Here is a 12,202-nt window from a genome sequence, read left to right as displayed (position 1 = left end):
TAGACAGACAGCTGGACAGACTGACAGAGAGAAAGAAAGGAGGAATATGGAGGGAAACAGAGAGTGAGAGATGGAGAGAGAAACTAATCATCTCATCAATCATGTGAAGCATTAAGTGTGTCTGAGACATTAACAACTGAATTATATTGTATACTGTATACGCCATATATTTAGTGAATCTACATTTTTGCAAATAGGGACTTCCCGACCATTTCGCGAGTGGTTAAATTCGCGATTGTGGAGTACTATACTGAACGGAGAAATGTATACGTGTGCGTCACAATCATATCAGGATCAGAGTCATTATTTTTGCGTGTCTTTACTTTCATGAATAGCACCTGATTCGCGAAATTCACGAAAATAAAACCTCGCGAAATATTCAGCGTATACAGTAAATGTCTTAAGCAGGTAGCTTATACAAAGAGATATATGTACCAACATGGAAAGTTAATCTTTGTTCAACTTCAAAAACTGTTACACTACCAATACTGACATAGAAACAAAACACAGACATATCTTATTGCACTGCACAAGCTCTTGTAGTTTTAATATGTTTGATCTTGCAAACTAGGCATATTTGAATAAAGAGATGCTTCTACTCAGAAGGATAAAAAAAGGAGCAGGATACAAAGGTGAGGGCACAAAGGACTTTAAGTGCCTTTGAAGTGTGCCTTAAATCCACCCCTCTCTAAATATAGAAATAAAATCAATTAAAATATTGGTAAAAATCATAGGGGAAATTGTTACTCTGGTAGTTTTGAGAGGTCATCTAGTCATCAAATGGGGTGTATTTAAGAAGACCTTTCATGGACACCAAGGGTGGTATGTACATGTAGTTGTTGACAACAAAGCCTATGTGTAGGCAGCAGGGAACAAATATCTCATCTTACCCCTTCCCTAAAAGAATTTTGGTGCAATTCAGACATTGGGATAAGCATCGCAAATTTATAGACGTATTTCAAGTATAATGAGCAAAAGATGCACATGACTGGACCTTGTAGATTAATCCATCAAAACTGCAGGAAGGAGGCAAGCTAAGAAATGCCACCATTTCCTGCCTTGCAGCTAGTTGCACACTCTAGTTGGCAAACCAACCACACTCTCTCACCTCTTTAGGACGACATCCCCAAAGAGGTTCCTCCACTCCGTGAAGAGGAGATTCATGGTACGATGGCTGACCCGTAGGGTGGGACACATGACTATGGACAGGTTCTGGATGGTCATTTTTGTCTCCTCCTTCTGTCAAGTGGCAGTGGACATGTACAATAGATGACATCAAAGTAAAGAATGATTAAAAAAATCTGCATTCTATCAAAGCCACAAATATTTTAAAATAAATAGCAGAAGTTTCAATACTTCCTACATGTCCACTGAAATAGGAATAGCACGCATATCATTGCACAGTACACCTTAACTTTGGCCTGAAACTTGAATTTGAGATTGAAACAAATACATATGAATAAGCTTATCACTAGTCCAACATTTTCCACAAAAAAAAAAATGTATTTCAAACAATATTGATTCAACACAATTACAAACCTTCAAATGAAAGTCCCTCACCATGTTTTACACATGCTCTGTGTATGAAGCATAGCAGCCAATTTCTCTGCTCTGCTATTATCACTGTAATTATTCACATGTATCAAAATGGCTGAAGAGAACCAATTACATGTGATTTAATGTGCAGTTACTATTGTTCTGAATTACCGTAAGAAAACATACAGAAACATGTGATGTTTGTTTATTGTTTGAACAAATCTACACTGTTTTGATAAGCAATTCAAAAGATGAAGAAATGGCAAGAAGAGGAGTTCAGGAACCATTCCAGAGACACTGCAAACATAAGAGGTCTATGTCACAACTTCTGTAAAATCAGTCTAGGGAAAATTGTGAATTGTTAAGTTTCCCCTCATGCAAATGTGTGAAAACAATTGGATTTTGTTCCTTTTTTAACAGGAAGTGATGTCTATGCTCATAACTCATAAAATTAAAACATGTATAGTTCAAGCAATCAAATACATGTGAAATATCATATCCTAAAAGTTACATCTTTAAGATATTATACGAGGGAAATAAGGACTGCACATTATTACCAACAAAATTATAATGCCAGGTCATGCAGCACCTTCTTTCCTAAATAAATCTTTGTGTCATTTACCTTTTCCAAAACATGAGCAAGATGCACCATTAACCAGGATATGAGTGTGAAATTGCAGGTTGGTAGCTGAGTTAATATCTTCTTGAACGTCTCTGTCCTGGCTTCAGATTTTGGGAGCCCTTCATTATAAGAGAAATAGAACCAGAATGGAAGAAAAGTAGAGAGAGTGTATTTAAAGCGTACCATCAGGTAAGAACTTTACTTCTGCTATATGACAGATACATGGCGAATAAGCATATATCACAAACTGTTTTCATCTCACAATTCCTACTGACTCCACAAAAGGACAAAACATTTTTCAAGACTGTGAAGAACTACTAAATTGCATGAAACAGGAGTGCCCTGTTTTGCTATGTTTTTTTGTTGTTGTTTTTTTGTTACATTGCTAAATTGATGTGATGACATCAGCAGCAGGATGTATCTGTGGCTGATTGAATGGGGATGATTAATTTTTCTTAATAAGCTGAATAAGAAGTGAACCTAAGTGTTGAGACTATCACTTTCCAAGAACAAAAAAATTAAGCCCAAACACAGGTAAGCATAAATGTGACATCTTACTATTGTTTAAGGTCGCTAAGAAAATGACACAACTATCATGAGGGCACCCTAACACCAGGAAAACTGATGTTCTTTGCTGAAGGAATCAGATTTCACTGCTGGCAAAAAGGAGATCTGACATGTTCTGACAGGTTTGTGAGAATGAAAGGACAAAAACTCATACATTTGGGAACATTTTGATCACAGTACAAATTTGAGGACTTGAGAGGCAAACATTAATGTTATAGAAAGATGTAAATACAGCAATATCAGGAATCAATCTAGAAATAGAAGAATAAAACTGTGATGACCTCTAGACATGAAATCTGACATCATTGATATTGAAAAATTGGAACGGTTTAATGTTACATGTATTAATTCACAAACAAACCATGAGTGGTTACACACAAGAGAAAAGTCATTATTGGAATCAGCGGTTAGAGTGATGGCTGCAATTTGTGATTAGAATGACTGGACTGTAACCAAAGCACTTTTGTGCCATGTCAATTAAAATGGTCAGTTTAGCACACGAATCAGCCTGCAGTACAAACTATTTACAGTGTACACACTTGTAGCATGCAGTTTGTCGGCGGAAGTGGTTGGAAGATTATGTAAGCTCCCCCTCAAAAATCATGTTTTAGAGGACCGAATCATGGTATCAGTGATATTTCTCCTAGAATTCACCTCTGGGGTAGATTTTGAATTCGTCACTGTAATATGAATCACAATTCTGGTTTGTTTACATGCATCCTACAAAACTATAATTTGAGTGATCATAATTCAAATAACATATTTTTTCTCATGTGTAGCCCCTCAAAGACAAGTTACCCACTACCCACAACCACCGTATGCTTGCTTGTTGTCAGAGGTCTGAAAAGCATACTTTTGTGACCTGTCATCCCAGCTTTCTCTTTGGAAAGAGCTGTGGCACATTCAAATCTCACTCTGACTAAATTGTGAGAATCACAAGGCCAAGAAGTGCCACTCACTGTCAATTTCATCCCATATATTCCAGGCTTATTTTTGCTCTAATGCTTATCATAATATCCTTGGGTTCCAATGTATGATGGACACCAATTTTAACCTTGAATTTCAAGAGAGAAGCTTGTTGCCAGTCATCACTTTCTAATTAGCCTTTACTGAACTAGATTTTGTAGCATGTTGGTATCAATCAAGGCTCACCTGATACATGCTCAAATGCTGGAGTAAGTGTGTTGGTAAGAACAGTCTCTGGTAGCTCTCGGAGGTACAATTTGAGGAGACTGGTGATGGTAGTAGGGTCCACTTCTTGCAAGTTCACTTTCTCATCAGCGTCATATAGGGCTTTAAGTGCTTCCACTTTGGATTTGACCCCAGACAGACGATAGATGCCTGCTGTTGACATACCTATAAGAGCAATGGCAGACAGTGAAAAGGTAACATATACTTTCCTTTAAAAAAAACAATGCTTCCATTATCTTTTCCCTTGTGTTTGAATGGGTTTCGTGATAATTTGTCTGTTACACATCACATATCATACTTTTTTTTTTAGAATTTTGCTGCAGAGACTTGACACGTTATTACATGAATAGGAATGTTGACATGTTGCCATAAATATTAAACTTCAAATCACTTGTAGAGTGTGCTTGCCTCAGAATATGATAAGTCCAATAATACAGCTAGGACATGTCATACCCAAAGGAAGCTTGGCCTTCTTTCATTTGGCAATTCAAGTCTATTATGAGGATATCATGAAACTTTGGAACTATAAATACTTATGATGTTGCTCCTCACTTCTTGTCATGGTTCAGACAGGGCAATGACAGAACCAGGGCACTGCCATTGTTCTTAAATCACAAGCGATGCTCATGTCACTTACAGAGAGCATTCCACCATCAGTTTACTTGTATATTCCCTGCTCTTCTGTGAAGTGGTTAATGCATGAAACATTCTCTCTGAAATATCTGTATCATATCAAGCAGGCTACTAATTGTTCGTCAGTTCTACCTTCCAAAATAAAAGATATTATTAAAGGAAATTTCTAGCATAATGGTTGAAAAAGCCCAATTGAAACTGTAACAGGATATCAAGCAAAGTAAAATGATCTTTGATTCTGCCCTTTGAGAGATCACCAATATACATCTCTTATAATGTAAATACACATAATGCTCACAATGCAAATTGTCTATGATTTTCTTCCTGTTTGTTATCCTCCCTACCAAAATTACATTATCGACAGACATTCCTGGCGAAGTAATGGCTGGAAATGCCATGGGGGAGTAAGGTGACCTATGAACGTTACTTTTCACCTCTACTGTATGAAACTAAATTGTCTGCCTATTTCTACCCCTTTCAACAATACTCAAAGTAAAATTCCTAGCTGAAGGCTGATAAATAAGATTTTAGGTCTGTCCACACAAACATCGAAATCAAGTTTCAAGAATTTACTTTAGCAATGTGAAGCATTAATTCCTGTGCGTGGAAAAAAGAATCACTATCGTGATTCACAGTGTGATGCAAAAATCAGTCCGTCTTATTATTATTATTATTTTATTAAACTGATAATTTGTGTGAACTGCATGTGACAAACTCAAGTTTGTTAACCCTATGATGTAACTTGCAACACTAGGTCTGCACACAAGGGCACATAGAGTCATGCTTTGGCCATTGTTTAGGCATGCCCATTTAGGATACTACAGAGCTATAAAGCTTGACTAATGTCTGCACGCCACGTGTGAGAACGGTATCAAATAATATGGATTTTTGCGAGCCAATGTGATCCCAAAATCAACAACTGTCTTGAGTGAAAGGGCCTTTTGTAAGTCAATGTTCAGGGATATTTGACCTTGAGCTATTGTGCAGAAATCTAATCAAATTTATGCCTGCCTTTTAAGTTCAATTCAGTGTTTCAGTTTGTGATCATCTTATACAAACATACTGGCACTAAATTATAACTCATGAGTATAAACTCACTTTCAAAAGCAGTGTCAACTAGTTTCTCTAAAGGACATTATCATGTCCATTACAGAACTATCATATCAGCTGGCAAAATATGAAGGAAATGTTGGGAGCTGTGTCTTATTTTGGCATATCTCCATCTACAGCCATGCTCTAAAGAAGCCCTAGTCACACCTAATAATGGCATGGTGGGGGGGGGGGGGGGGGGGGAGGGAGAAATGGGATTAGGGATAACAAATTGGGACTTCCTCCCCCCTCTCTAGTCAAGATGTCAAAGTTCCAGCTCATAAGACAGCTGTTGATGGGGCAGCTGCTAGACAAGATTGTCTGTTTTTGCTCCTGGTTGACAGCCATCAAATGAAGGAGTGCATGTATCTGTCTCACACCTTGAATGAAACTTCCCTGCTCTAAATTCTTGAGCATACCATGAAAACTTGCTTTGAATGTGACAATATATAACTGTTATAACAATTTCAAGTTACCAAATAATTGAACCTGTTTATGAATGATTCCTTATATAATTTCACATTTCATGAACAGATTTTGATAACAATATCAATTTCAGTGGCAATGGACATGTTCGGATGTACTTCATTCATGCTATCTATTTACTGTTATCTGACAAATGGTGTCATGGCTTTTGTAGAGGATAAAATCCTTATAATCTCATCATTTCAGAATCAGTGACACCAATCATAAAACATGAATTCAAATACCTCTTACATTTAAGATGCCATATGGAAGACATTGCAGTCTAATAAGGGTGTACGGAAAGATTTTACAGTGCATTTTCTTTTAACAAACTCATTGAACCTATCATACACGCACTTGATTATGTAAAAGAATAGATGGAATTTTGCTGCAGTGTTTTAAAAAAGATACTACATAATATGACATGATATGTAAAAAAAAAAAAGTAAAATAATATGCTGTAATGTAATCCCACTAGTCAGCGTGTATTCCTTTATTTTACTTAATCATCTTTTTTTCAGGTGCTGCAATTTGAACTAAACAATATGCACATTATATAAGATAAATTTTTTCAAATGCCTCCTTTAACATTGTGCTTTCAGTCAATGTTTTTTTTTTTTTTTCTTTTATGCCCAATTTAGTTTCCTAAACCTCCACTGAGGTTTTGGATTACATATCTTTGCATGAAATGCACAAACCCACTGTGATAAACTTTTCACAAAGATACAACTCCTGCAGATTTCTGTAATATCTCTCCCTACTTTGTTTCCTCCTCGTAGAATAAGTACCGGTACTAATATCTCATGGCACCCACAACAATATCTGAAGCAACTAACAAACTAAAGTTGTACAATATGTGAAAGTCTTATCCACTGCCACTCATTACATTTCCATGAAACTCTCCATTTGTGACTTCCACTTCCTAATTCACTTTTGTAACTACAACCCCACTTATAATGATGATGCTGTAGCTCTTCTTTTAGAAAAATTGGCTGGCCCTTTCCAATATCAATGGAATCTCCATATAAATTCTGACTGAGGGTAGAGAATTTCTTGGGTGGCAACATAACTTTAAGAGGAATACAGGGGTTTATGGCACACATAGACTATTTGCTGCCTCAAAAAAAAAAAAAATGACAAGAACGCATACACATGGTAAACACATAAACACAAATACATGTGTATGAAGTGGTCATGAACTAACCCTGAAATGAATAACAATAAGACATATTTATGGCAGATAGATTGACTGATTTCAAAGTACTACACCTGGGCGTAGGACCAAAAGGGGATTGCTTTGGCAGTTAACATTTTGAAATCAAGTAACATCCTGCAATGTCTACAGCAAACAAAGATCTAATGAAATGTATTTTTAACAAAAGCTATGATTCATCCCTTATATAACAATGGAAATGAAACCTGATTGGCTGGTATATTTTTAACTGAAAGATGACCTCAGGTACAAGCATGTCTTTCTTTATTTTTTTTTTACTTTGCAGATCTTCCATCGAATCTGAGAGGGAAACTGCGGCGGGTGGGTGCTTGGCACTGCCATCTGTGCATTGACGTCAGTTAGTGTGGCAGGGTGTCAGTGATATACTTCCAAAGCAGGGTTGTCATGTGCAACATACATCAAGCATCAAGATGTCAACTGATATCCTTCCCAAAGTTTGTTTAACCCAGGTTTCCTCTGCCACAGTGGTGACAGTGCCTGAAATAAGTTTTCCTTATCTTTGGTCAACTTCCATAAAAAAAAAATTAATTAAAGACAACAAACAAAAGTTGCGACCCTGCATCACAAAACCAACAAAAAGTCGCCAGACATGGATTTTTAGTTAAGGGAAGATTCTGAAAGAGCAGACTCTAAGCTTTAAAATGATGTATAACTCAATTCAAATGGACTCTTCCTAATCTATCTAAATATTGGAAAGAAAGCACACACTCTGGGAAAGTGTGAACAGAGAAAAGAGGCTCTGAAGTACAAGTTCTACTCAGGCACTTAATCTTTACCAAGCCATGCTAGCTGTGCGATACAAACAACAGGATGTAAACCACCGGAGGAACAACAATGAAGGGAAATCAGATTAAGTTGAAATTAAGCATGCTCTATCAACACATTCTTTCCATGTTTAATACCAACTTTCAAAACAGTAGCATTATCCTTTCAAAAGTTATTAGAGTTGAAAGTGAAGAGTGTGCACAAGATTTTCAAAAAATGAAAAGGGGCTTCTATTTAGACATGCCTCATCACACTACTCTACAAAAAAGGTTGCAAAAAAACTGCTGAAAGCACACTTTCCCATTCATATTATGATCCCAAACTTAGAAATAATGTAGAAGAAGGATAGCTCTATCAGAAAATGTGGAAAACTCAAAATTGACTAGGTTGACCCGTTTCACCTTTTATTGAGTCCTCACGTAAAATCAAGTGGTGCAACTTTTTGTTGGTTTTGTGATGCAAGGTCACAGTTTAAAATTAGATTGTTATATGGTAGCAGAAAGGAGACTTTAGTGCCACTTCATTTGTGCTATTGCCATTTCTTAACTGTCACCTTTGAATTACAAAGTTTAAACTATGTTTAGTAGCAAAAACCTACCAGTTGAGCTCTGCTCAATGATGGTCATGCATATATATATACATGTACATTTTGCACTGACAGCTGTTGGGTGAATCTAGTAACTTTAGTGGTTAAAGGGATGGTATAGTATTGGTGGAGATGAGAACTGGGCTTTCTACTTTTTGTGAGATACCAAGAAAACACATATGATATAGTACAGAGCATACCATTTTAAGAGGAATTCAAAGTTTATTTGACCAAAATCGGGTTTGGAATGACTGAACCATCCAAAAACAAAGTAAAACAAAGCGATCATAATAAAGTGTGGGTCCCACACTTTATCAGAATCAATCTTTTTTGGATATCTCAGCCATTTCATAACCAATTTTCATCAAATAAACATTGAATTCCTCATAGAATCACATGCTCTTTCATATTTCATAAGAGGTTTCTCATTATCTCACCAAAAAATGTTAGAAACCTGAAATTAGGTCTCAACCAAAAACTGTACGATCCCTTTAAAGTGACCATAAACTGAATCATTCATGGGTGGTGCATGTAGCAGTTCAGATTTCTGTGCACTCACAAGTAATTATCACATCTGCAAATCTCAAAAGGTCCTGAAACTCAAGCACTTTGTTTGTTCAAATATTTCAATACACAAGTATCTAAAAAAAAAAAAAAATGTAGAAAAGAAATATAGCAATATGGTGTTTTTTGTTCTTGTTCTGTAAAGTCTCAATATCACATGTATTCCACACTACCCAAATTTTCATCTTTACAGTAATGTACAATACCATATAACAATTGGGTAGTGAGTATAATGAGGCATCTCAATGTGGGCTTACTCTCACTTTGCACATTATCCATTGTATTGTAACAATGAGCTTTATGCTGGACCGGTGGCAGAATGTATTGTTCATGCACCCACAAGCTTGCACTTTTAAAACACCTTCTAAACTACTACTCTATAGAAAACCACAATCACAAAGTATTCTCCACTTACGATTTTTACACCCATTAAAAAGTCCCATTTAGAAGAGATAAGTGTGTAAAAATATATCTTTATATCAATTATGTCAACTGCACTAAATTTTCATTTCTGTTATCCAATCAAAGCCATCTGGTTTTACTCCAGTCCTGGCAAAATAATGAAGGGGACTGCCTGTCCACACTCCAGCTCAGGGTCTGTTAAAGCTAACTATATACTTGTCTTCTCTCAAACACTCTACATACATGTATTTTGCAAATCTATGCAAGATCAAGAAAAAAAGAATATGATTATGTGAACATGCATCATAAAAACCAACAAAAAGTCGCCTACACTGATTTTGTGTGAGGACTCAAAATAGGTGGTGAAACAAGTCAACCTAGTCAATCTTGAGTGTTTCATATTTTCTGAAAGAGCAATTCTTCCTCTACATTATTTTGGGATCATACAGTCCCCTTTTCATTTCTTCAAACCCCTTTACACTCTTCACTTTCAACTCTAATGACTTCTGAAAGATCGATGCTACTGCTTTGAGTTAGTATTAGTCATGGATAGATAGTGTTAATATGGCATAATCAATGTCAGCTAAATCTGATAATCCTGTCACTGTTTTCGCTATGAAGTTTTACATCCTGTTTTTTTACCCCATTCATTGAACAGAGCAAGGCTTGGCAAGATTAAGTGCTTACTTCACAGCCTTTTTATATCAGTCCACATTTTTCCAGAGTGTGTGCTGTCTTTCCAATATTTAGATAATTTAGGTGAGTCAGTTAAATTGAATTATACATCATTTTAAAGCTTAAAGTCTGCTCTTTCAAAATCTACCTTTAACTAGAAATCCATGTCTGGTGACTTTTTGTTGGTTTTGCGATGCAGGGTCACATATATGTATCGTATCTAAATATCAGAGACCTCTCAAAAAGAAACCATATTTGTTCTGAAGGTTGTGTGGAGTCTTAGAGGGGAATTCAACTTTACCAACCTCACCTTCCTGGGTATTGTAAAACAAAAGTAATCCTTTATTTTTTATTATTCTCCCCCCCCCCCCCCCCCCCCCCCCCCCCCCCCCCCCCCCCCCCCAGTTTGTCAAGTAGCAATGTGTTTGAGCCTGGATAGATCTTCAGGATTTTCAAGTATGATGAGCAAGGACAAAAAAAAAAAAACACAAAACACAACAACAACAACAACAACAACAACAAGGAGAAAAAAAAAGTTATTCTGAACTGATTACCATACTCCTCCACACAGTCGATGCATTCCCGCACCACCCTTGGCAGCTCAATGTTGTCATACAGTTTGCTCCTGGTGACTGCATCTTCAAAGGGTGCGCCAAAGACGGGCTCTGAAATGATCAGTGACAACAATTACCTGTTAGTTGTCATTACACCTTTTCTTAACAGAAGGGAATTGATATCCACCCAGCCTGATTTGCCTGGTGTATGTGTACAGACAAACAACAGCTTATGGTTTTAACCAGGTTCATGTGAATATCAGTAAATTACACACATTGCATGTCTACACAAGTCATATGCTTCTTTGGCATGATATTCAATAAAGTGCAGTAACAAATCTTAGTACGGTAGTATACAATGTATGTCTTCGATGGAATTGTACTTAATTTCCCATGCACATGAAATATTACACAAATTAACTGTTCCATGTAGAAACGTATGAAACTCTCACCTACAAATGTACCAACAGCTATGCTTCACGGCAGGGTACATGTGTACATACTACAAATCTCATTGTAATGTATTGCACACAGTCATTGGGCCCCATTATACTGCGCTTGTGAACTCACTGGCAACACACACACAAAATTCCTTTTATGTTTCTTTTAAGCCCATGTGCCTCAAGAACTTGTTTGTTGAAGCAAAGATTCATCATATCTGTGCTTATTTCACACTATTTGTCAGCACATAATGCCTATAGTGATGCTAGAACACAGGCAGCATTAGAGGACAATTTCTGTTTTGGTACAAACCAGATAATCACTCATGAGGGAGAAGAGGACTGAGTAGATCTAGCACTGTCATTGCATTGGATGTCACATTGTGGACTTTTGTGGTTTCAGTTTTCACTTACTCAAATATCAGATGTGGCCACAAATATACTTAGTGATAATCTTCATGACTAAATCTGGCTGGGATTAAGGTTAACTCCAAGCTAATCCTACATCCCCATCCTGTAGAGCTGATTCCAGTCTATTCCTGGAATACAACACATGGCATGGGAGGTGAGTGCATCCATTCGCTAGACCACACCACAAACAGCACTAATCTCACAAATGGCAAAAATACACAGCACTGACATTACCCAAATACCCTAAACACAACCACACTTTGGCATGTAAACATCTTTTTACATTGACAAATTTTGGTGGGTTTTTTTTTTTTTTGCTTTGTTTTGTTTTGTTTTTGTTTTTTTGCTGCTCACTTGTACTGTAATAAATTACCTACATTGTTAAAACACCTTCGATATAGACAGTAATAAATTTGCTACAAACCTAAAAGGAACTATGAAAAGATAATTTAGTGTACTCTATTAAAC

The 12,202-nt window shown here is 36.6% G+C and overlaps 1 protein-coding gene across 1 annotated transcript in view; it reads right to left on the bottom strand.

Moving 5' to 3' along the window:
- LOC139740586 (ralA-binding protein 1-like) overlaps positions 1-12,202 on the bottom strand; it is a 49,658-nt gene that overhangs the window by 14,681 nt on the left and 22,775 nt on the right. Inside the window, exons 4-7 of the mRNA XM_071651173.1 lie at positions 10,884-10,994; positions 3,878-4,081; positions 2,159-2,277; positions 1,109-1,239 (exon numbers count right to left, since the gene is read on the bottom strand). Coding sequence (XP_071507274.1) covers positions 1,109-1,239; positions 2,159-2,277; positions 3,878-4,081; positions 10,884-10,994 — 565 coding nt within the window. The remainder of the gene's footprint in view (positions 1-1,108; positions 1,240-2,158; positions 2,278-3,877; positions 4,082-10,883; positions 10,995-12,202) is intronic.

The sequence above is a fragment of the Diadema antillarum genome, unplaced genomic scaffold (assembly GCF_040938485.1).
Source record: "Diadema antillarum isolate AM-2024a unplaced genomic scaffold, OU_Dant_1.0 seq00000862_RagTag, whole genome shotgun sequence".
Taxonomy (NCBI): domain Eukaryota; kingdom Metazoa; phylum Echinodermata; class Echinoidea; order Diadematoida; family Diadematidae; genus Diadema; species Diadema antillarum.
The sequence above is the reverse complement of the archived record's forward strand: the minus strand, read 5'-3'. Positions and strand labels throughout refer to the sequence as shown.